The 27,642-nt window shown below is 35.9% G+C and overlaps 1 protein-coding gene across 1 annotated transcript; it reads right to left on the bottom strand.

The window, feature by feature from the left end:
- Positions 1–369: 369 nt before the first annotated feature.
- On the bottom strand, positions 370–27,642 carry LOC139120668 (ATP-dependent RNA helicase DHX58-like). Its single transcript, XM_070685193.1, has 11 exons — positions 27,222–27,642; positions 25,036–25,398; positions 19,177–19,248; positions 17,311–17,556; positions 14,339–14,752; positions 11,543–11,736; positions 10,002–10,248; positions 7,682–7,873; positions 6,608–6,873; positions 3,820–4,131; positions 370–3,301 (listed from the first exon to the last, which is right to left on the bottom strand). Exons 1-11 carry the CDS (start codon positions 27,469–27,471, stop codon positions 2,819–2,821), a joined length of 3,039 nt encoding a protein of 1,012 aa, XP_070541294.1. The 5' UTR covers positions 27,472–27,642; the 3' UTR covers positions 370–2,818.

The following is a 27,642-nucleotide window of genomic DNA, read 5'->3' as shown; positions in this document are numbered from 1 at the left end:
TTATCTAGGTGTACCAAAAAGTTCAAAGGGCAGGGGTGTAAGCCATTTTAAGTCAGCTTACAGCAGGCATTTAATTTTTTAATTGGGTGACCTTGTTCTCTGTCAGACACATTTTGTCTTCGACAGCATGAGACAACTGCAGACAATAGCAGCACACATAAAGAGGAAAATTTTATTAGATTATTATTTATTCTGAGTTGATCATTTACAGTAAGATTTTTCAATATCTGAATAGATAAAATAGAATGTCAGTACCCGGGGACCTCTGTGTCTAAGCTTTGCATTAAATTTGCTACTGGAATATTTTTAAATCATTATATTAGAAATTTCATCCATATTTATAAGTTCTACTTTCCAGTCTAGTGTGTACCAATATGTGAATACTTTAATTATCTCTTTGAATGCATACATGTTGCCATGGTTCAATATGTATGTCATATGGACAATTATGGCTTCAGATTAAGTCTTCACCACAAGCTATCTTGGCAACCAAGTAAAAAATACATTGTGTCCTTGATCAGTGTAAAACAGTGTTCATGCCTTAGTTGCAATGGTTTCTCCACGGCTGTAATGGTGCTTGTTTCCATCTGAGAAAATAGAATTTACAATTACAATATTTTGCCAGCTTAGTTAGATCCACATAAACTTGCTTGCCTGAAAATTGTAGATGGTGTAACAAGGGAGTTTCCTATCTGTAAGGCAAGATCATCCATTGGCACAACTCTGAACAAAATATGAAGACAGATTGAATAGTACAATACACTGAATTATCTAAATCAAGTGTTCACAACCAAAGTCTGTTAAGGTATTTTGTGACTCAAAACTGAAAACCTTGCTCAAACTTTAAAACCATTCCCTTTAAAAATATCAATCTGTGATAGAGCTGTATACTTAGGAACAAGGTCAACAAATTGCCTATATTTACCAACATTTGAAATTACAAAATAGCCACCATCCTACTTTGGAAAAATTAAATTTTCAATTCTGACAAAACAGGCAATAAAAACTTTATTTACTCCATGAGCTTAAAAAATGAACCCACACGAACTGTAGACTAGAAAAAGTATTGTGAGAATTTGCAGTGTCCAAATATCTGTCAGAATATGTCTTTTGGGCAGTTTTTTGACAATAAAATGTTGATTATAATTATTTGATCTGCTGTTAGTGTGGACTCATTTTGAGGGTGGGAGAAAATGAAGTACAACATCTTGTTTCCATGAAGATGGAAAATGCTATTTTTTTTTCTAATGGAGTTAACACAGGGTACAGCAGATATTTCAAATTAAAAATATTGGTAAATATTTGGTAATCTGTTTCTCTGGTCTGAAAATTCACACAGTGACCCTAGGTTATTAGTCTTGATTAAAAGACAGCTAAGAGTTTCTTCCAGGAAAGTTTGAGCAAAATATCAAAACTTTCTGTTTTAAGGTGTGTTTTACTCATAGGCTTTGCTAACTGAATGTTTAAGCAGTCATATTTTACACATATCCTGATATAAACCTATGATTCATGAACTGTACTGGTTTCACTTTCACTGCTATGCAACATGTAAATTAGATAGTCATCACATGACACAAGATGTAAATTAGATAGTCATCACATGACACAAGATGTAAATTAGATAGTCATCACATGACACAACATCACATTTAATTTTGATACATCTTAAATATTCAATATCATAAATGATCCTTAGAGGAATGCTCTAATACATTATTGATGTTTAAAAAGTCTTTAAAACTCAGTAGACATGTGTCATAATTTGTGTCACATTCAATCAACAATATACATACAATATCAATTTCAGAATACACTTGGCATTCTCATTACTGAAATTGCTAATTTACATGTATTGAGAGTGGATACAATATCACACATTACAACGCTGGAAAACTGTAAATGCACACTTATTATGTAAATGAAGAAGAGAATAACACCATCACCCACACTATATGTACTTGAACCCATTTCAATCTCAAATTCTGTTCTAGTACACCATTGATGATATACCGAGAGAAAAGACAAACAAACAAACAAACAAACAGGACGTATTATTATTCCTCATGATTGTCTGCTCAACAGAACATGATAAATAGATCATTGTATGCAACAATCTTCAAAATGATAAAATTTCAAATTCTTCTTTGATATACTAGTAATTATCAGTACAAACTATTCTCAAATATGTAGTATATGCCTGTCCTATCTGTTTGTTCATTTGAAGAAGAGTTACTTAAAGGCCTTGGTCAGGCATCAGATTGCCTTGCCAGGAAATTTATTTACTTACTAGATTACAATTTCAATGGAAAACAAAAGGCTATGACACCCCTATAATCCTCTTACGGATCTGGAAAAAACTTGATCCCCTGATCGCGTTCCCTACCTTTAAAATTTCCTCTAAACCTATTGACCCTAGTTCTCTGTGTACAGTCCACCTTCACCACTGAAATCAAGGGAGTTAGGCCAAACCACTGGAGGAAAGAGGTAAACCTGGTATTTCTATAAAATGGATGATAAACCAATAACAGCAATTAGGAAACAGATGCTAAAAATTCAATATTCAAGCTTTGAAACAGAGTCAGTGCAAGAAATGGATAGTCTATCGAATTAAGGGAAAATCTTATCTTCTTTATTGGCAAGCTGAAATTTCAACACTTAGCTTGCCATCTTTACCTTCACATGTTCAAATTCATGAACCAATTTGGCAATACTGTATAAATCACACAATGTCTACATGAATGGTAAAAAGCATGTTTTTGCTGTCTCTCACAATCCTTTGTATCTTATTCAAGAATTGGATATGTCTCTTGGCATCTTACTATTCTGTTTCTTTTATAGAAACAGTTGGAAGGTTGAGTTGTTGTGTCAAATACTCAGTAAAATCAAGCCCCTCCACTTCAAAAGGGACATCCTTCCATTTCTTTGGTGTCAAGATGACGCCATTTTTAAATTTCAGACCAAAATGCTTGATGCTCAGGCAAGGAAGTCGAGCTCCCTTGTACAAGATCATTATACCCCAATCTCTTTTACACTTCTTACACACAATTTTACCAATATTGATTATATAACCATGCTCCACTGGTTTAATCTCCCTGACATCATACATCTCTGTGAAAGATTCACTTGGATTTACATGGTGCATGTTTTCAATCTTGCAGATTTCACTGGCATTGCAAGCAACTGTGCTGCATTTGCGACAGATGAGATCCGCTTGATCAGCTGTGGTGACTTGTTTCTTTGCTTTGGCCGATGCCTCTTGCATCTTGCGCTCATTCAGTGCTTGTATCTGAAACTCTTTGACCTGCAATCAAAACACACCATCATGAAGTCAGAATAAAGATGTGTACAACCCTTCAGCAGAGTAGTAGCTGTAGTAATACTGCCTGCTTGCATTTCTAATTGCATGTGATCTTTTTATAGGATGCAGAGTGTGAAAACACTACCTATGGGTGAGGACAAGGGCTGTGGTCTGAGGGGTCTTCTTAGGGAAAAACCTAGAGAACTAAGGAGTCCTCTTAGGCAAAGAAACTGTGAGTTACTTGGCAGTTCTCTGATAAAAGTTCACAAAAGGATGCATTTGGGTTTCCTATCAGAGAACACAAACTACAGAAAGCTAGGAGAGAGATTCATGATTAGTACAAGGAATCATCTCAGTAGAGGGCAGTGTTTGGAAGTTTTCTTGTTACCAAGAGTGTGTATATTTGATCTTTTCCGACAGGTGGAACTTGAATGACATCACTTGTCTGAAGAAAAACCTACAAATTTCCTATTCTTCTCACGTCTCACATTTTGAGAAACCAATAAATTCCAGATACCAACCTGTTTTTTGAAATCTTCTTTGCTCATTTTCTGAACTAAAGCCACCGCATCTTTTTCCAATTTCTCTTTGTACATGTTGGTGAGTTCACGTTCAGCAGCTCCGGATTTATGGCCTGCCACAAGCAAATATGAGCTATCTTCAGCACGAGCTCTGCCACGTGCTTGTACCATAGCAATCTCATTGGTCACAAGATTGTAGCGAATTACAATGTTGCATTCTGGGATATCAAGACCTTCTTCAGCAACAGTTGTTGCTACGATGCAGTTCAGTTCACCTTGTTGAAATTTACGGATGACTTCCAGCTGCTCTTTCTATTCAAAAAGAAAAATCCACAACCATCAGTAAACATAGGGCCAAAGTCCCTGAAGCTACTATAGACATGGATACAAAATTAAGTATTACCAGACTGTATGAAATTATCTCACTAAGGTCATCCTAGGGACATGTAAACCAATATTAAAGCTGTCTGACCAGCAGTTTTGAAAAAACAAGCGACTCAACAGTTGACAGAGCTCTGCTGTGTTATGTAGAGAATAACCTTTTGTGACACATGTATTGATGAAGAAGGTGGATATCTTTGATAGCTCATTTCAGGATGGCCTGACCAAAAATGGAGAAAAATTCCGTAAAAATACAGATTTGCATATTTCATCAGACTATATTAGTCTATATAAACAAGAGTTAATTACATTCTAATTAAAGTAAACAAGACTTGCTTAAATCAAGATTTACGTCATAAAAAAACAGCATATCTGTCAGGTTATAAAGAATATTGAGCTGGTCATCTTTCAATATCAGTATTTTCATCCTATTAATCAAGCACATTTTAACTTTCAAATTAACATTGTAAGTAAGTTCTGTTGAATAAGTTGAGACTGTACGTACTCAGAGAAAGCACACTGAAGAGACAAATGTTTGAAACTTAAGAAGTTCAAGGTCATCAAAAGCATCATAAGGAATCATGTTACACTTTCATTGCACTGTTTACACAGATTGCATAATTGCTATAAATAGCACATGAGGCATCTTACAGCCTAGCTTTACCATAAAAACCCTACCACTTTGACCACTCTTTTAACTGACCACTCTATTTTTTCCCTCAAAAAGTAATCTTATTATATCCTTACCAAGTCAACCATAAATGGAAATTAGAACTTTCTCCATCTCAATTTATTTGACCACCCTATCATGACAAACAGTTATGAGCAATTTCTTTTAGATAACATACATGGTGGTTCAGAATATATCAAAGTTGGGATTCAGGAAAGTTGCCTTTACATGTTTTCATCCTCCAAGATGGTAAGCATTTCACTATGAACTGTCAAAAAAAGTTGAACTTTCTGATAATTCCACACTAAAATTATTTTGGCTTTGATGATTTCCTTATTAATTCAATTATTTAAAATCATATTAATTATTTTTTTCTGGGTGAATTGATAGGGTTTATACAGTACAAGAATTACATACAATGTAAATCAAATTTTGACCAAAAATGACAAAAAAATTCCTTAAAAATACACATTTGCATATTTCATCACAATTTGAACAAATCTAAGTAGGGTTATCCCTAGGGACCTGTATACCGAATATCAAAGCTGTCTGATCAGCGGTTATGAAGAAGAAGATTTTTTACCAAAAACACCTTTTTTGGCATTAATTTGCCCATTTTCAACAATATCAAAAATTAAAAAAAATAGTTTCTCAAAATCATATTTTTGATCTACACAACAAATATCAAATCAGTAAGTACTGCAGTTCTCAAGATATTTGAGTGGACGGACGCCTCACAAACGGACATACATACATACATACATACATACATACATACATACATACATACAGACTGACGACGGACGCCGGACGGATACCCATCCCAATGAACTGTCAAAAAAGTTGAACTTTATGATAATTCCACACTAAAATTATTTTGGCTTTGATGATTTCCTAATTAATTCAATTATTTAAAATCATATTAATTATTTTTTCTGGGTGAATTGATAGGGTTTATACAGTACAAGAATTACATACAACGTAAGTCAAATTTTGACCAAAAATGACAAAAAAATTCCTTAAAAATACACATTTGCATATTTCATCACAATTTGAACAAATCTAAGTTGGGTTATCCCTAGGGACCTGTATACCAAATAACGAAGCTGTCTGACCAGCGGTTATGAAGAAGAAGATTTTTTTACCAAAAACACCTTTTTTGGCATTAATTTGCCTATTTTCAACAATATCAAAAAATTAAAAAAAATAGTTTCTCAAAATCATATTTTTCATCTACACAACAAATATCAAATCAGTAAGTACTGCGGTTCTCAAGATATTTGAGTGGACGGACGCCTCACAAACGGACATACATACATACATACATACATACATACATACATACATACAGACTGACGACGGACGCCGGACGGATACCCATCCCAATAGCTTCTATAGACTATAGTCTATAGTAGCTAAAAATAAACAAGGGATAAGTTTTCAGAAGCTAGAACAGTTTGCTGAAACAACTGAAAACAATCAAATGATGATACCCAACAATAATAAGATGATCTGTGAGGAAACTCTAACTAATTAGTGTGTATGGGATTTTGTGACAAACATTTTCAGATAAACATGAGACAAATTTTCTGCATGTGCATCAGCGAAAGCTTGTGTAATTGAGGGTGCTTGAAATATTTATTTCTTAATGAAAACAATGGCATTGGACCAGGAAAAAACAAACAAGATGAATTAGTTATATCTATAGGTAGAGAGACAGAAGTGATTGAAATTTACCTGTGTCATGATGACATTCTTGCTGTAACTGGTTGAACCAGAGCCAGTTAGGCGGTCAACTTTCAATATGCTGTTCAGTTCAGGTGTGTCTTTTATCCAGGCAACCAAGGCTTTGGTAGATTCTCTGGTCTTGGTGAAGATGATTCCACGAGAGTGATCTTTGTTTTTGAACTCTTCAAGAATCTGATCCTTCAAGGTCTGTAACTTGGGATTTTCAGACTCTTTCTTCTTGCTGGTCATGATGGTGCTCAGTGTACGGAACAGTTCTGGGAAATGAATTATGATCATGAACATATTCACATTTTAAAAAATCTGTCTTGATAAAATTAAGGTTCAATTGGTGCTTTCATTTATTTCTCTTTGTGATCAATCTATGAAAAGATTAAGTTGCAATTTTACACTCTAGCACAATTGTAACTAATTTGGGATAATTGGATGGTGAAGTAATGTCAGTTTAATCTGCAAATATAAGCTCATCTGCATTTTCAAGTTAAACACCTGTTTTTATGAGTTATTTGTAATATTGCGACATTCAGCTATAAGGCACCTATCACTTTTGAGAAATTTGAAAAATATGAAGATCCAATTCTCCCAAATTAGTTCAATTGCGTTCTCTTTTGAATACCTAAGCAAGTCTTTGTCTTCGATATTTTAATGTCTATACTGCCATCATGTCAGTCATATCAAAGCAACAACTACACTTACAAAGAATATTTTGAATAAAAGTTCTCTAACAAACATTTGCATTCTGGGCATGGCCATGTGTAAAATAGTAAAATTCAAAGAGTTTGAAACTTTTACTTATTATTTTGCTCAGAGAAACTTTTAACCATTTTCTGTCATAACCAGGGGTAAAATATAAGTGGATCGTCACTATTCTCTATCTTAATTCCATCAGCAATCATTAAATTTTTATATTCACAGAAAAAAGACTGAAAAATTAATGTTCTCTTTTAGTTTCAAAATAGGTCCAAGCACAAGAGCTGTAGATCAACAAACATTTGTTAGACTTGGACCGTCCAACTATTTATTCCCAACCTTCTTTCTGCTTTGAAACATATGAAGTATACTCACTGTCAAAAATGGCAACCAACTCTCTATCTGTTTCATCAAAGCCTTCCGATCTCCGTTCCTCCATTTCATAGAATTCTGTCAAGTAATTGACTGCATCAATCATGCGAGCACTGTCATTGACCATCAAGGCATCATTGTACTTTCGCAGGTGTTCAGCGCAAGTCTGCATTTTGCGATCTTGTCTGACAACAGCTGAAAGATGAAAGGGATGTGTATGAAGTTTATGCAACACAAGACATGTATTGTATGTAGTATACACTACAGATGTCAATAACATTTGTAATTTGTTTTACCGTCTTGCCTCATGAGTCAGTTTTAGGGGCAAAAAACATATTATTTCAATGAAAAGCAAGGTTTTTACAAGGTATTCTGTGGTAAGGCCCCCTCTGATCCTTGGCTTTGTTGGTAGAATATTATGATTGTAATTGATGCCAGCCTGAATATAAATCTTAAGGGTAATTAAACCATTTTTAGGTCAGGTTAGATGTGCTTAATGAGAGGAATATCCCCTAATGTCTTGCCAGTTTTTATTTTCATTTTTGGGGTTGTATCAAAACTATTTTAGGAACACACTGAGAAATTTACTGCCAGTATTTGTCAAACAGCATTGTTGATAAGCTAGGGATCTGCTGTGTTGGGACAAAGAGAAACATCCAAGTTCATTTACAATAGTTCACTGACAAAAATAACTGTTTGATGCTGGTCGATAATGGTAAAATTGTTTGAAAATGCCCTGCATGTAACTAAATGTCAAATAGCATTAACTGTGAAGAGGTACAGTATGTAATAAAAATATTATTGCCTGAATACATGGGTTTATGTGCCCTCACAGCAGGAGACAATTTGCCCTCCTGGCGTTGGGCAAATTTTCACCTGGTCTCGGCACATAAACCCATGTATTCAGGCAATAATATATAATATTCACTCAACACAGCTATGCAAATATGGACTTTGATTCACACCTGGTGCAGTTTCATAAGAGTACAAGAGAGATTATTTCATTAGGGGGGTTTCTCATACATGTAGCTGATTGCGTTTTATATTTTGATGTTCATGTGATGAGCCATGAACATATACATGAGAGGGGAGAGACTGGTATATAGCTTACAGCTTTGGAGTTTCAGACAAATGGTAACTCATGATAGATGTCATCAAGTTCACTGGACTCTAAAAACAGATAATTACAGGTTTCAGGTGTGCACACAGCTCCTTCCAGAATACCTGTTTACATGTGACTACCTGCATACCGTTGATTCCGTGACACAGCTTAGAGATGACACGCCACATACACAAAGTATGACTCACACGTCACTTTGTTTATGTCACCAAGCAACACATGGGCGGACCCAATTGAACACCTAGCAACACATGTATGGTGGCAGTCTGTTGACGAGATTAGTGTTCACAGATTCATTTGAACAAGTTTCTACAATTCCTACCGGATGCTAACCATCTTACAGTCTATCTCTTTTGCTTAGAACGACAACCACAACAGACCAGAATGACAAAGCATTGAACAATGTGTGTATGTGAAGTATGGTTGTTCTACGTGCATTCAAATCACACCAATGTAAACAACTTCAGAAGAGTTATGTTTTCCACAATTTTTAGAGAAGTGTTTGTCAAAATAAACAAAACATCCACAATGTGTGATGTACTAGTAGTTAATCTTTTATGAAAAACTGTTCAAATCTGTCAAACTTTGGATAGATGAGCGAATTTTCAAATTTCATACTGAAATTTATGAGTATCTGAATGTTTATGGGTACAGAGTTGAAGTATAGTTACAGAAAGTCTGTGACTTGGGCATTTTCCAGATCGCTTGTAAAGAAGTATGTTATGTGGTAAAGGTCACAATCTACTATGACTCAGTCCTAATACCACAAAAAAATTTACCAGTCTGTTGTCTGAGGTTTTTGCTAGCTCACAAATATTTCTGCATGTCCTTTGCTTATTATTACTCCTTTCATTAAACGTACCACAACATACATTTCATGTAAGTGTTCTGAAACACCAAGTGGGAAATTGGGTTAAAACAAATGAAGAGAACAGATGAAGCCCAGGATTACTTTCCAAATATTCATTTTGACAAAAATGACAAGCCAATTGGAACTTTCAACAAATGGTGTAGGCTAAGAAGATTTAACTTTACATATACTGGTATGGCGACATAAAACACTGGCAGAGTGGCTAAACAGGAGTACTATTTTGTTTTCAGATTTTAATCTTTAATGTAAATAATTCCATAGACAGTCAAGAGTACTGACTGACCATGAATAAAACAAACACCAAGTAATGTTGGGAGTAGAGAGGTACCCACCTTTAGTGTTGACCTCAGTGATGAACTGTTCATAGACTTGCGTACCAAAATCAGTTCGATTTTGGAATTCAGTCGGCAACATTTCCTGAATTTTTTTCATGATCTTTTTGAGCTCGTCACCACATGGATCCTCGTCTCTGTCTCCTACGACCTCAACACATTTCTTGGGCTTGCTATTGTGTTTTTTCAATTCTTTCTTTTGTTCTTGGACAGTCTTCAGGACAGTGGCGTCCATGTTGGCACACAGCTGCATATGTGAGAAACGAGAAAAATTTCACTCTCTAGCCAATATTCTCTGCCAATGAAATGTATCTTTGAATGGATCATCAGGATTGTGTCAAATCTTGTATTGAAAGATTGGCCTTGTTTCTAATTTTTGAGGACATTGCAACAAATTAATTGCTTTGTAAAGTTCATTTGATACACCCTATGGTAGAAACTTAACATCTAAAACACAAAAAGTTATGGTTTGAGTAACAGAATTTAACATATTTAACTCTACAAAGGAATTAATTTTTAGTCTATGAATTAAATCTTTTGTAACTTTTTATTAATTCTTTTGTTTATGTAAATCCTATTGTCCGTTTGTATGAACTAGTTCATAAGCAAATATTTAAATAAACAAATCAATAAATGATACAAATTCACATTTTTAAAAATGCTTGTTGTGCTATAAACTCAAAATGCTACAAAAATGACAGCAAAATGAACATTGTTGCCAACAGTTTCAATGGCAACCACAGAATTTGAACTTCTGCATGTAGACAAACTGCCAGTATCATGCAAGCAGATGTATTTACAACTGAAGTGCTCTGAGGGTTAAAATCATTGATACATTTTCTTTCTCTCTTTTTCTACATGTACAGAGTTGTAGTGCTTGGTTCTCAAATGCCAGCAGAGCAGTGAATATTTAAAGTCCACTGACTGATGTAGGAAATAGCCAGTAACCAATCAAACATATTTCTGAATTCAGTATGTGACCAACAATGATATTTGTACACCACATTAAAATTGACAGGTGTTTACGTGCACAGATTGCATACAGCCTACTGTACCCATATTTGTGTTGCTTGCCTGACACAAACTATTTCTACACGTTTTATCACTGCAGTAGTGCCTCACAACAGATTTTAGGCTGATGGATGTTCAAAATCTCAAATTCTGAGAAACACAAAAACTAAATGGACATGTTCAAACCCAATATCAACAAACATTGCATTGGGGATATCTAGAACATGTAGACATGTTTTCACAATAGATAATAAACAGCGACCTTAATAAAGACCTAACATTCACAAGGAATTACAAGACTTCACTAAAACTGCCCAAACACACATCAACCAAAATATAAATACCTACCCACAAATAGAATCATGAAAAGAACATGATAATTGGAACAAAATATATTTATCTTAAAGTTGATTTTAAAGTACTTGACAATCTGACAGGATTCTCCTAGTAATTTGTAAATTCATATATGCCACCTATTCAATCGGGTATAACCTGGCCAGTGTTATCACTGGGCATACAGTATATCTTACCATGAGGAGATGCTTGACTGCTTTGTCTTTGTCTTTAGCACCGCCAACACCCAGAGATGCCGTCAAGCCAAGAATCTGTGGAAGCCTGCCTGATTGTTTCTCATGCTTCTCAGTCAGATATTGACTCATGATGCTGTTATACACTTCTCCTTTCTGTGTGTGGTGACACTCATCAAAGATAAGTAGACTGAAATCTGTGAAATAAATACATGTAATTACATTTACTAGGTGGTTGGATGGAATTAGTGAAGACCAATGAACTAAAATCTACCCTGCCTGTGACTGACATCTCGGCCACACAAGGAGGACAAAGCCTAATTAAACTTTCATTTTATGACTAAAACACTATTGAGCATGAATCCTCATCAAGATTTCTGCTTTAATTTTCAAGACTTCACTCCTGTTCATTTTGTCAAATTAAGATTACCAGTAAATTCTGCATATCTATAATGATTCAACACGTTGCCATTAAAAGTCTCTGATATTCACTATAACAATCATTTTGACACATACAAAAGTTAAATCACCCACGGTTTCAGTTTAACCCTTTCACTGCCATGGTTTGGCCCAAACCCCTTGCTTTCAATGGTGAATGTGGACCTCTTTACAGGGAATTGGGGTTGAACAGGTTAAAGTTTCATGATCTTTGTAGTTGGTTGAGCTCAAAAATTTTCAGCATTATAGGAATCTGATGATCTGAAAATCACCTTATTGATCCACATGCATTTACTGATCAGAAAATTCTTGCTGAAAGAATTTTAAAAGTTCCCCATTTTCACTGCTCGGCATAAAATCTTAAAACAAAGAATGAGTTTTGTATATTTCAGAAACAGTTGTGACAGCAATATTGATATTAGATAACTGCAAAGATAAAGCCATGTATAATACATTACATGACAGGTAGCGTGTTTATTTCAAACAATATATTTTGACCTTTATTCTCCACACACTTGCAATTTTTGACAGAAAAGTCTGATCTTTAGGCAGTTCAGGTGATAGTAAATAATAAACACAGCTACTTTTAATTTGTATGTATTCTCATCACCTCTGCCATAAATCAATCTAAAAATACACACGTTTGTCACAAATCCAATAAATAGTGCAGCACGCTTTGCTTAGGGTCACACAGAGGTCACCCTGAGGCAGTTACATAGCACAGAGTAAAACAGGATCAATCGACCCACAGTTAACTGAGACAGGGCAAACAGTATTGCAGCTCGTAAAATCTGTGTACATGTATGTACATGTATGTGACCAAAATACTCCTACCCCTTACTAATACCACAACAACCATGAAATGGTCAATTCACATTTCCAATTCATAACATAGTTATTTCACACCTATATTTTGAGTAAGCGGCCACTTCGAAAACATTGGACTGTGTATGGGGCATTGTAAATTTCACATCGTAAGCTTATTAGAAATGTTTTGTCAATAAATTTTACGCAATGACGGCGATTTTAAAGGTATGAAAATTTCAAGAGTTATAAATCATTTTGATTAATAATTGGATTATTGCAAATACATGGTACTATGTTGGATCGAAATGTATGTATTATACACTAATATCACTTCCTTTTACATCAGCAAATATGTCAATACAGATGGAATTATTCAATTTATCATTAAGCATCAAATTTATCATTTCAGGAAACTGTTTTGGTATGTTAACTCACATGTATGCAGTGTGTGTGTGTGTGTGTGTGTGTGTGTGTGTGTGTGTGTGTGTATATATATATATATATATATATATATATGCGCATAGTGTGTATACCCACAGATTATTAATTTTATATGGAATATTCATATTCATATTTTCTTTGTAGATTGGATGAATTATCTTGAGTTTTCTAGAATTTTATGAAATTAAAATAAAAAGAATTATTAAAAAATCTGAAAATAAATCTGGTATTTCTATTAATCTATACATCACTTGGTAAGTTGGTTGTGTTTGTGTAATTTTTGCTTTTAATATATTTTCCACAGTGCATCTTCATGTTTTTGCTGTGTTTGTGGAAAGCCAATTATGTTTTGTTTTTTTACTGCATACTATGAACACAGTAATCTCCTCCTACTGGGGGGGGGGGGGGGGGGGGGGGCATATCTTAATTTATTCCCAATAGTATTTCCTTTTGAGAGATAAAGATTAGTATGAGTAATTTTTTAACTACACTGAGTAGAGAAACAAAATCATAGTTTGTTTCATGGTAAAAGAAGCCTTAGTGTACGGCAAAACCATAGTAAGACCAAACTACACATTGTCAAATGTTTTGAGATATTCAAATGTTCTGCGGTGGTTCTCAGGGAATTGTCATTTTAACCAATTTATTACGTTACATATACATCCTGATATTTGTTTTGTTATGAATCAACCAGCTTAAGTGCATATTCTGTGATACAATAGCATATTTAATGAATTCAGTGCTGAATTGCTTTTTTCATTTTGAAGTAATGGTTTGCACTTCGTTCAAAGAAAAATGTGGAATTTTGAATGCTTTATGCCTCAAAAATGCCATGATGTAAGAGCATATATGTGTAAAGAAATTGGCTTATTCATGTCAGATTGCATTTAAGCGCCAAAGTCAATTTTTGTCATATTTATAAATTATACCGCAATCATTTTTTTTGAGATTTTTGACATAATTTTGATAAAAAACGTTAGCCAATGAAATGTGATATCCATTTGATCCAAAATTATCAAAAGAATTTAATACAGAAAAATTTTAAAAATTGGTAAAATGTTGCACTAAATCTTGGCAGAAAAAATTACAGCAATTAAAGGGTTAAGCACATACCTGTGAGACTTAATTTCTCACCACCATCACCGTTTCTCAGAGCATTGCCCAGAATCTGTGCCGTCAGGATCACAATATCATTGTTCTTTACAAGCTCCATGAAAGAAACCTTGACTGCTGTCTCACCACAAATCTTGCTGACTTTATACTTGCTAGTCAAAATACTGAACTCCTTGTTGAAGTGTTGTTCCACCAGGGGTACCTTGTTGACCAAGAGGAGCACTTTACCCTCCCCCTTTGGTCTCCCTTTGAGATGCTGATATGTCACGTAGGCGGCTATTCTTGTTTTGCCACTGCCAGTTGGGGCACAAATGATAACATTGCTGCCATTCAAACATGGGGTTGCTAATTCAGCCTGGTAGTCTCTCAGTTGGATATCTGGTTCCTCTCCCACAGTACCTGGTTTCTCACAGCCTGAAATACAAGAAGACAAAAACATACATGATCTACATACATGAGATAGACTGCCAGATAAAAACAGTAAATACACAGATAGTATCTACTAACTCACACATACACCCAGATACTAATCCATACTCCTATCAATCTGTACATATGTGCAATACAGATTTACACACACATGCATGCATGCACACATGCATTTCTGTACATGCATGTATACCATGCAGGCATTTATCCCCATTTAGTGCTGAGGATAGGGATCTTGTAATGGGGAGGGGTTTACCAAGACCACACTGGCTGATTCTGTTTACCCAATTGAGAGAAATGTCCAGTTTCTATCAAAAAGCCTCTAATCATACTGTATTATGAGCAATCAATATTCTGTATAAAATCATGTCATCAATAGTAGAATGGTTCTGATCTACTGTTTCACCTCATTTGGCATTAAAAAAATAACTGATTTCTTCAAAATGATGTGACCAGTCTGATTCTGATTAGTTTGTGTGAGTGCAAGGCCAGTTAATCAGGTCATGTGTGGATAGTGTGATTCTCTTTCATACCTTTGGGTGTGTCAGAGTGCAGAGCACCAAGTAAGCAATCGATCTATCAAGCACACTTCTGACGCAGCTCAAGGGTGACTGTGGTGAACACATACCTTTAACAAAATGCATAATGCACAAAGTTCTGCCAAGCTTGAATACATATATAATCATTAATTTTTTCCCTTTTGATTTATGATGTGAGACTTCACAAAATCCAACTCATATTGTGAAATTTTTGTATGTTTTGGTATTTGACAGCTTGTCTGGATCTGTATTTTTCAATTGCAGTACTATAATAATAATAATGAGGCAAAGTCTGTTTATAACACACAGTTTTGGTAAGAGATTTATAAGTACTTGCAATCCCAGTATGATTTGACATCATTTGAAATGTAGACAATTATTTATTTCAAGAAAATAACAACAAGTGATCAATTTAATTTTGATGAATTTGGAAAATTTGCATACATTTGTAGATGTGGGTTTGTTTGTACTGCCATCATGTGATCTCTTGGGCGTACTGAGTCTGTAGAACACCATGTGTCCTCTTTATTCCCTGGTAGAACTATGTGCTGTACCATCAATGCTACTAGAAAAGTGCTTGTCAACTACAGTGCTGCAGTAAATGCATAGCATTAATATCTAACTTTTGAGCTTTGCTGTAACAGGACCAATGTAAAAAGACAGCAAAAACCCTTGCAGCCCAGTTATTAAAATTCAAACTCTCTCTCAGGCCAGCTGAGTGCAGACTTTTAGACACATGTATTTTATAATCTCCATAAACCCCTAAGTCCATTGAAATTAAATCCTAGGACAAGTCTTACATAAGTACCAGTACATCAATTGGTTACTGTTCTTCATGCAACAGATGTGGTTTTCCATTCAAAAAATTGCATGAAGACAATATGAAACTGGATAACAAATCAGTAGGTTTATTTCCTGTGAATGCATATTGGATGCTATCATAAAACAGCTTATGCAAAGCACAGCTTTTGACATTTTGAGTATGAAATAGTTTCAGAGTGTATTATACGTGTAGCTATGGTGTTCTGTATAGAAATGTGTACAAATGTCAATTTTGAGATTTTTATATTGGACATTTTGTTTGGCTGGATTTTGTCATTCTGTCATTCTGTTGGTTAGTGAACACGGACAATGCGCCATTAAACTGGCCTTCTTTTCAACCATCACAAGCAGATTGTGAAGTATCTTGCAAAAAGATTAAAAAGATTGTTGCAGACTTCCTATTTAGACATACAAGTTGAATAAAAACCTGGAAAAGGTTAATAATTGTCAGTGTTGACTTTGAAGTTGTTATATTTTATTTGGTGAGTGGTCATTACTTTGTAACAGCAAATGATAGTATCTGGTTGTCTAGCTACATGGCCATGAACTATGATTTTTCAGATATGGCAGCAAGTTGTTTTTCACACTTAGGCTTTTCACTAATTCAGAATATCAAGTTAAGGTGGAAATCCCTCAACAACACTCTTCAGACATTCCAAGGTTTCACTTTCCTGGTCTGCTACTTGTGTGGGTTCATGTTGAAGCCTGTGAACCTAATGATGCTTTCCACCATCTTGTCTTTGTGAATATAGAAAATTCAACTTTTCCCCAAATAGTTATGATAGGATTGAGCCAGTGGCCATTTTGAATTTCAAGTGTTGGTAAATATATGGTAATTTGTTTCTCTTGTTCCAAACTTTTAACACACCATAGCCCCAATCAGTATTCATACTCAGTTATGAAAGACATTTGTTTACATTTTATAGGTCCATGTATGTGCAAAAGTGAGTAAAATTTTCGTTTTTGTGGTCATGATTACGGTAATCTGATTAAAAGCTGACGCATAGATGGCAACACTTCCCAGTTCATTGCTTCTCTCATTTTAGCAGTTGTCACCTCCCAGGGAGGCGTCTGCCATCTCTCCACCTGATCTTAATTAGACTCAATTCAGATCAATTGAATTGTGTATTTCTATCAATTCTGATGATACAGCCAAAAGATACCAGCCCAAGGCTTTCTCACCTTCATCATTGGATTTTTCACCATTGGTTTGTTCCTCATCGATCGACGAGCTCTGACTGTTTTCTTCACATGCAGAGTTCACTATGGTGTCATCACTCTCTTGGTCTGGTTTGCTCAGATTTACCTCAAGTACCGTTTTAGTTTCAATTTCATCTTTTGTTAGATCCTTGGCTCCATCACTGTCACAACTTTGTTCAGAGTCATCTCCATTTTCATCAACAACAACAGAAGACAATTTATTTTCTTCTGTAAAAGCACAAAATAAGATCCATTAATTTAACATACATGTATTTCAGATGAAAACTAAGGTATGCAGTTGAAAAAATATGAGTAATGAGAGCGGACATTTTCTTGATAAAGAAGTCAGGCATGTGGTTTTTATCAAAGTGTACACTGACCAGAATTTTCACTAGAAATACCCAGTAGCAATAATGTAAACTGTCAATCAAAATAAGCCAAGACTATGGTAGGATGCAGGCTTATTTATTGTATGTTGTGAACACATGTATTATAAGACCATGTTCCTGTGATAGTGATTGAAGCTGATGTTTGAGATAAAGTATACATTCTCATAGTAACCATCAAAATGACTGACTGGAATGTAATTGCACTTTTTTCGGTGATAGATGAAATCGGCTAAAATTAAATCTCAGTGAAAATGTTGAATAACAATAGATCCTATTGTTTTACTGGCATAGTCGGTGAAATTTAAATTTAAAATGAAAAGGTCTCATCACATCACAATGGTGTGTATTGGGAAAACTGACGATTTAATTGCATTACATGATAATGGGAATTCATTATTGATTTCATCACTTATGGTATGACTAGAGTGTGTATTTCAGTCAACAGCTGTACACTACTAATCTACTACCGGTAATACACATTTTGCTTATCTGTCAACATTTTTGTTGTGGGTTTTAAGTGTAGTTCTGTAATTTGACACTTTGTTATTTCATTGTTATTATGTATATAGTATTTAAACATGATGATCAATGGTAAAGCTGCATGACTTGCAATATGCAGCAACTACGAAGGTTACAGTATATCTGATTGGTAGATTGTCATTATTTATAGAAACTTAAGGAGTCTGAAACTAGGGCTATTCTGTATCTGATAAGTGTTTTGAATAATTTAATGAGAACAATAAGTTACAGTCAATCAATTGCTTAAAAGCATCCTAGACACTACATGACATTGTTAATTGCGAGTGACCTGGTCAAGAAACAAACAGTACTTGTGGGACAAAACGAATTCAAAACAAAGCATCAATTGTTTGGATTTGGAAAGATACATCTTTGCATATTACAATAGCAGTGAGTGAAGTTCATGAGATCCAAAAATTTATATACAGTATTACAAAGGCTTCCCTGGGGAGTTTTAGCTTTGTACTTGATCACTAACCGTAACCTTTATTACTCCCTAAGTTGCTGGTGATTCATAGAAAGCGCTGTGTGTCAAGTAATCTTCACTGTTGCCAAACATTATAAACTGCATGCATGATTCAATTCTGTGTTTGGCTTGTTGATCATGAAAGAGTTTTATAAAATCAACAAAAATAAACTTTAAATTCATTATCATGGAAATTTAATAAACAGGGAATAATGTTTTATGGTCAGAAATACTTTGGGGCCAACATACTCGCCTCCAGCAAATTGCACGAAAAACAACAAAGTGTACATTCATTGGGTGGCAGAAAGCATTTTACTCTGAAATACTTTTTTTTCCTGCATGCAGAAAAGCTGAAAAGACTACTTTGAATTAAAAAAATTGACAAATGTAGGATCAAATAGAAAATGTCTTTCTTCTGTGTACTGGTACATTTTACAAGCGGTTAGATTTACATAGTGTATACATCTCCCTTACCTGTTGTATTGTTTTCTGCAGTCATCACATCTCTGTTATTAGTGGCCTCTAGACCAGCATGCAGTTCTTTCGCTTTAGAACCAAAGAAAATAATACCATAATTATTTCACATCACTGAAGTTTAACATGAAAATATAGTTTTGAATCTTCTGTACAAGCTAAGATTTCATATAACAAAATTTATAAAATTATGCAAATTATTGCCAAATGACAACTGTAGTACCCGATTGCAGACTAGAATTTTTGCCCAGGTATAGCCATCACACAATGCGCTTTCAACATGTCAAGAGCTCTATAGTGACATTGTATCATCTTACCTGACAGTATTGCAGGCTTATGGAAAATCACATACCATGACAGGAAAAGTTTATATTTCAAAGGTCAAAGGTTATGGAGGTACACATTCCACATACACACTGGGTGTTGGTGTATGTGCTGCACTTGTATTAAAGTTGTATAGAATGTGTGATGAAAAACTCATGAATAGGTACCATTTGGTGATTTATTATCTAAGATTTGCACACTTTGCATGAACTGAATGAGAACAGGACTGTAGGCTCACAATGGATGCATACTTCACACTTCCTATATACATAGTGTGACTCCTTGTTTGAGTAGGGTTAGGGCACAGTCCCTCCCCACTGTGACCATTGTCTATGTCTAGGGTTAGAGATGATATTTATTCAACAACAAAAGTTGCCAGCTTCAAGTTGAGAAAGCTTTTCTAAGACTGAAAATACATTTTCTATCTTTGATTTTAACATAGATGTAAGTATGGAGGTAGAAGCGATCAAGAATTCCATGATGTAGCCAGCACATGTTCATACATGTAGGTGCATGTACCAGTATGGTTTTGTGTATGCACAGATTAGAAACGCTGCAATTAAATTTAGTGGACAACACTTTCCCATTTCTGCCAGTTTCCACTTAAAGCGTTACACGTACAAAGAGCTGACACACACTGAAGATGTAATATTGGCAAATTATGATTGACAGATGCAAAATAAATTCAATCATGAATGGTAAACCATAACATATGGCTTATCATCAATAGCCAGTGAGTGGCTTTGTTAATTGCAGCTGTTAACAGGATTTACATTGATCAAATATTAGTGTGATGGTCTTTGGAAGGAACACAATACGATGCTGGCACCATAAAATCACAACTTTGTAAATTTGAAGAAAGCTAACATTTACACCATTTGATTGCCATCCATGAAGTAAGAAACTGAATTTTTTTTCAGGATGCACAAATCCACACTTTCAAAAGTATTTAAATCTGACAAGGACATTACATACGTATGATATGCTATTGATCCTAACTGGGACATTGCTTTTGTACACTGTACCCTTTATTCTAGGCCTGGATATTACGACAGCAATCACAGCATCTATTGATTGTGATTTACATTTACATAAACAATGTCAAGATCGGAGCATCAGTTAAAAAAAGAAATATATTTTGTTTGATGTAATTGGGAAATATGATATCATTTCGATTTTTTCTGTACATAACCATATACACATTTCACCCACAGGAAACAACTCATGTATACACATACTGGCTTTTGTACTACCCTCTGATTCTAGGGGATTGGGTTTTAGTGATTGGTGCATGGATGTACGAGTATATTCACACAAACAGCCCTCATTGATTCATTGTATAATGTTTCCAATACAACACACTAGAAGAGTGTAAAGCACAGGAAAATCTTGGGTGGGTAAAAAAGTTTAATAGCATGTAGGAGCACATATTCTTATACTAACTGTAGTGCAAGTCTTCCAAAGTCTGCAAAATTTTTAGCACGTGTTGTAGAAAGCATTGGTAGCACAAAGGTACAGTAGTATCATCCATGTGAAGTGTTATTTTGATATCATGATAGTGTCCCTGTACCAACAGACTGTGCAATAATATAGGGAAAACGGGTGACGCGCTGACCATTAACGTTTATTTATGGGCAAAGGCGAGAGGAAAGCCAAAAATTAACGGGTGAGGCTTGCCGAGCCTGTTAATTTTGGCTTTCCTCGAGCTCACGCCATAAGTAAAAGTTAATGGTCAGGGCGGAGTCTGTTATGTCCATTATATTATCAACAAACCCATGAAAACCGTCGAAATTTGCGAAAATTTCCAAAGCGAGCAACAACTGGGCCCTGGAACTGAGCAATACACAACACACTGTCACGCACGCTGTAAAAATCAGAAAAATTCAGCAAATACAGAGATGTTTTCAGAAGAAATCTCAACTTGGTCCACAAGTGCTCCATTTTATTTTGTGATTGATTATGATTTACAGTTCAGCTGTAAAGTTACGATACTTTGAGTTGTTAGTCTTATTATTCATATTCACGGGCACGTAAACAAACCATTACTGTGTATTTGTGGTCAGTCACGTGGTTCAGCTCAACCGATCAAAATGCAACAGGCAGGGCATGGTAATACGGTATGTCTGCTTGTCATGTTGACTGTAGATGTAAATAAAATGGATGCTGCCTTGATATTGTAAACACTGAAATGCAAAGAATTTGAAAGAACAGGGACATTTTGTAATCATCACATGTTATACGACAGTTGATGATGGTTACTCTTCCTAAGCTCCTAAGCAAGTGCTTTTTCATGAATAACAAGTCATCGTTGATGACACAGTCCCCACTTGTTAATGGGTACTTTGATCACAGGTCCTCAGAGAGGATAGAGTCCTCTTCATTAGGTCTGTGATAAAAATACTTTTGAATAAATTCGCTTGATACATGTCTGAGTTATGGTTCAGGACATGAAAAACTCGTAATAAAATGGCCACACGGCGGCCATATTGGATTGTATCACAAAACAAATTACCGTGCATATGTATGACATTGGTAAATCTACCAACTTTGAATAAATTCGCTTGATACATGTCTGAGTTATGGTTCCGGACATGAAAAAACGTAACAAAATGGCCACATGGCAGCCATATTGGATCGTATCACAAAACAAATCAATGTGCATGTGTATGACATAGGTCAATGTCCTTGTACCAACTTTGAATGAAATCGGTTGAGATATGCCTGAGTTATGGCTCTGTACATGAAAAAATCATAACAAAATGGCCGCATGGCGGCCATATTGGATTGTATCATAAAACAAATTGATGTGCATAGCTATGACATAGGTCAATGTCCTTGTACCAACTTTGAATAAAATCGGTTGAAAGATGCCTGAGTAATGGCTCTATACATGAAAAAATCATAATAAAATGGCCGCCTGGCAGCCATATTGGATTGTATCACAAAACAAATTGACGTGCATATGTATGACATAGGCCAATGTCCTTGCACCAAGTTTGAATAAAATCGGTTGAGATATGCCTGAGTTATGGCTCTGTACATGAAAAACTCGTAACAAAATGGCCGCACGGCAGCCATATTGGATCGTATTGCAAAACAAATTGACATGCATATCTATGACATTGGTCAATGTTCTTGTACCAACTTTGAATAAAATCGGTTGAAACATGCCTGAGTTATGGCTCTGTACATGAAAAAATCATAATAAAATGGCCGCCTGGCAGCCATATTGGATTGTATTACAAAACAAATTGACGTGCATCTGTATGACATATGAAGTAATCCTTGTACCAAGTTTGAATGAAATCGCTCCAGGCATCTCTGAGATATCTGCGTGAACGGACGGACGCACAGACGCACGCACGCACGCACGCACGGACACACGCACGGACATGACCAAACCTATAAGTCCCCCCGGACGGTGTCCGTGGGGACTAACTAAAACTGTGCATGATAAACAAGACTCAATGCATTTCAGGGGGAGGGAGTTTACCTCCATTGCAACTATACCGGAATATGAGTTACACGATTGAAACCATGTTTATGTATGATGCTCAATACCCATTCAGATATGGTTTTGAAATATTTCAGAGTTGTTAAAAAACCTGTCAGCAGTTTTTTAAAACTTCAAATGACCTATTTCAGCAATTTATCTTGTTTTGGGCAAGTTCATATCATAATTTTGTCATCAGATTCTCCGGCTTCCAAACATTCGTTCAAGAAAGGGGACAGATGGTCTTAAGTCAAATAAAATGAGCTTTATTTGCTATGTCGATAGTTTGGTATATATAGTCAATGAAGAGTGAGCACAAGTATGACATGACATTGACTGTCTTGGTGGCATTACACTTTCCTATCAATAATATATATTATTGCCTGAATACATGGGTTTATGTGTCCGAGACCAGGTGACAATTTGCCCGACACCAGGAGGGCAAATTGTCTCCTGCTGCGAGGGCACATAAACCCATGTATTCAGGCAATAATATTTTTATTACATGCGTATTCACAGTTAATGCTATATGACATTTAGTTACATGCAGGGCATTTTCAAACGATTTTACCATTATTGACCTGTATCAAACAGATAGCAGTGCGCGTATGGATATGTTACATCTAGACGCCTACTTTGACATCGAAATGCTGAAGTGCTTCACTGGACCGGATAACCATGGAAACCAGTCAGTACATCGTTCACCGGCCTGCTAACTCCGCGGATGTTCCTATTCAAATCAATGCATTGATTTGCATTCACATCGAGGCAAGTCAAGTAATAAAGGCTGTTAGTATTAACAATATAACCAATGAGCCCTCTAACTTGCAATAATTAAATCTATTGAGTTAAAGTTCCATTAGCTGTATCTTCTGGCGATTTTTCCGTTAGTTTTGATTGAAAATGATCACTGGCTCATGTTGAAGAGTCTGTCAAATAACAGAGAATCGCATATTATTCGGAAACATTACGTGCCCGACAACTAAATAACATGTGATTTTACAACGAAAATTTCAATTTTTGTCCGGACAGAAATACAAACTCTGTTGACACGCGGATTCCAACGTAGGCATTCTTCTGCACCTGCGCGAGCCATTTACGCAATTTAAAAATTATATTCATTACTTATGCCCGGTACTTACGTCGTAGTCCATTGTCCAAACACGTTGCTTAGCCAGATGTCTGGCAATCCACGACGCAATGTTGTTTTGATCCCCAATAAAGGTGAACTTGTACATGTGACCGTGATCGCGGCGTCACCATATCTGCGTTCTCCCCAGCACGCTGAGCATGCCAGACGTCAACAAACGAGCTCGGAAGGGCAACACGTTTGGACAAAAATTAGCAGTTTTATGTGGCTATAACATCACTAATCATGTTGTTTCTTCGTAAGACAACATTTTGCAACAATTATGAGCCTCCAACATGGAATTTTCGGGGTAAAAAATGGTCAAAAGTTACAAATAATGGCCCTTTAAGTTAGGAATCTCAGGGAATTTCTTTGTGACAACCCTGTATATGCACTGTCCAAAATTGTCTGTAGTCCAAGAAAACTTTCTTGCATAAATTGTTCCCACTGTATCATGGACAGCCCATTGATTGCAATCATTACATTGAATGCATATGGAAAAATAAATAATGTCCCTGCCATTGACTGTTTTGTAAAATCCTGGGCATGGGCAAACTGAAGAAAACAATTCTTTATTACTGGTACTTGATACCATGAATTCCAGTTTTCATTATCAGTATTTGTGTCATTTGAGCTGCATTAGACTTTTCAATATGCCTCTCATGTCTGATACAGCATACATGACATTCATACTGATGTAAAGAAACAGAATCATATGATATTGGCCTATACCCAATCATTCCGCTTTACCTTTCAAACAAGCTGAATCATATACAGTGTACAATCAAACTACAATCTAGCCATTACTTGAAAGGTCACTGCATAAAAACAAATGTTTCTGAAAGAAATGAATGTATGATATAATGTATTCAGCTGTTTTCTTATGAATGCGAAGATTAAAGTTCCACTGTACCTGCTATATTTTCATCTTCCTTGTCTTCTACATTGCCATCTGCATCTGTTTTAATCCCAAGAATTTGATGATACAGATGAAGGGAATGTTTCTTCAATGCTTCCAGGAATTCCTTGAACCATGTTGGCCCGCGCTTTGGCAGTCTGTTCAGCAAGGTGATAGCAGCTGCACGGGGACCTGCCTGCTGGAAATCAGAACGGATATGTTGTCTGTCTTCTTCAGACAAACATGTTATCTCCACACAGAGATGAATAGCATTCATGTCTTCAACAAGTGGCGGAGCAAGGGCGACAAGCAGTCGTTTTTGAGGCTCAAGGTCTTTGACAATGTCTCCGGACAGCAAATCTGCCAAGTGTCTGTATCCTGCAGTGTGACATAATAATCAGGAATAATAAATTAAACATAACTGCAAAAAAACAATTAACAGAAGCTGTTGAGCCACTGGATCTTCATTTGACACTTGTAGTGTATAATGACTATATAAGTGTCAAATGAATACATAAATACCGTCTATCAATATCAGTGCTTTGTTAAGGGTGGTAAGTAGCTATATGCAGTTGGGGTTTCCCCTTGATTTATCAATCCAATCCAATTAACAGAATTGTCCAAAATCATTTACCAATATTCCCAACCTTTGAAAACACACTGTATACTGTTAAATATTCACTCTTGTTCTTTGAGATACACAGCATGAAAATGCCTTTCTGCAAAAAAAACCTGAAATTTTTCACAAATCTATGGGATGGAGGCCATTTTGAATATTGAATATCGGTAAATCTTGGGTTATTTGTTTCTCTGGTACCCCCAATTTTTATTCTTGATTTAGCAAGAGTAAGTAAGAGAAGTTTTATAAAGTTTGAGCAAAAGTTTAAGTCTTTCACTTTCGAGGTGCATACTACCTTAATAAAGTTGTCCATGTAAACACTGCGAAGGATCAAATGAGAAAATACCATGGGACAATAACAGGTTAAGTATCATTTCAGAACTCATTGTGGGAGGGGTAATGACCAAATTTTTACGAGGTCATGTTTCTATTCATTGAGAGTATTTGAAAGTGAAAATCCTTCCTCAGAGGGTGTGCCACTTAATTTTATTCCAGCAATGGGAATTTCCAAAAGGTAGCTACAGGTAACTTTAATACAAATTATTGTACAGTCATGGTGATAGCATGTTGATAACTTCAACCACAGTCTCTTCACCCTTGTTGGGTGGAGGGACTGTGCTTCAACTTTAGGCTGGCCAATATTACCACGGAGGTAAAAAAGTCTTCTCTTTTTTAACTCCATGATATAACACACAAATGAAATGCAAACAGGATCCGAAGAAATGTCAAGAAACCATCCCTGATTCAGCAAAGCAGAAATCTCCTGGGTGAAAGGGCAAACTCAACAGAAAAACTGCTCTTGACTTTCAAATCTGTGAAATCCGTCGGTATCACACTTTTACAGCTTTACTGTGTAGGCTCTAAATGCAATCATGGACGTGTTACCACGGACTCAACTTGAAGTTGGATGTAAAAAGTCTCTTTTTTGCATCCATGACTCAACTGAGTCCAATGGCTTGGCTGCCAACGAGACCATTTCAGAGAAGTTTCATTTCTACCTCCATGGTGTAACCTATTCTAGGTTAACTAGAACTTAATAAAAATTTGTATGGGAAAGTGAAAGCTGTGTATAACTTCCGTTTCCATTGCAAGACGTTTGCCGTTTTACCACCCTATGCGGCCTACGGAGCAGCTACCAATGACAATAGCTGTGGGTCCATAGCTGTGGTGTTTTCAGACGGGATTCCTGCCCTACGGGGATTTGCGGGGTGGGTTTTTGACTTTTACGATTTTAACCCAAATCGTAAAAGTCAAAACCAGCCAGTAAAAGGCATGAATCCCGTCTGAAAACACCACAGCTATGGACCCACAGCTAACAATAACAAAAGCAAGACGCCTGTCGCCGCACTTGATGACATGTACTATTAAACCGTTCTCCTTGGTCAAATACATGACAGCAAACTGTTATTTTCCGCTTGTTCTTCATGTGTCATAAACAATAACATTTGAAGAATGTATAATGCACCCATGACTACCTGCTGGAGAACATGAATTTACTGGACGGCGGCCCTCCTACGAACTGCTATTATAAATGCTAGTATTAGTAATTACTTGAAGCATGGAGGTAGTAGAGAAGTCTTACCGTTTGCATGGGTTAACACCTTCACAAATTCTGCAAACGCCACAAGAGGCTCTTCACTCTCAATGATTTTGCGAAGCAGCAACTCAGTTGCCTTTCTAGACCCTTCGTGTTTATCCACAAGTTTGATGTATTCCAAGTCGTCCTTAGTTAGACCAACGGTGATATGGTGTAGAATTTCGGATGGGATGAGATCGTCCACCAACCGAGCAGTAAACACTTCTAGTAAACATTTGTGGTGATAGGCCTCCATTCCGGACTGTGTTTTCTATCAGTTGATATATTCGACCTGGCCACTGAAGAATCTGGTAGGTATAAAGTGAACTGGCGAACTTGGACATCTTCTTTTTATACCGTATGGCTACGGAAATACCTTGCAGGGACTTAACTCACTGACTCTGGGTAATCCCAATATGGCGTAGCT

The sequence above is a fragment of the Ptychodera flava genome, chromosome 20, assembly GCF_041260155.1.
Source record: "Ptychodera flava strain L36383 chromosome 20, AS_Pfla_20210202, whole genome shotgun sequence".
NCBI lineage: Eukaryota > Metazoa > Hemichordata > Enteropneusta > Ptychoderidae > Ptychodera > Ptychodera flava.
This window is presented reverse-complemented; position numbering and strand designations above follow the sequence as displayed.

Coding starts and splice junctions, on each gene's coding strand:
- LOC139120668 (XM_070685193.1), bottom strand. CDS start 27,471: ATGGAGGCCTATCACCACAAATGTTTACTAGAAGTGTTTACTGCTCGG. Junction 25,399..27,221: donor GGTGTTAACCCATGCAAACG/GTAAGACTTCTC, acceptor GTCACACTGCAG/GATACAGACACTTGGCAGAT. Junction 6,874..7,681: donor GTTGGTTGCCATTTTTGACA/GTGAGTATACTT, acceptor TTCATTTCCCAG/AACTGTTCCGTACACTGAGC.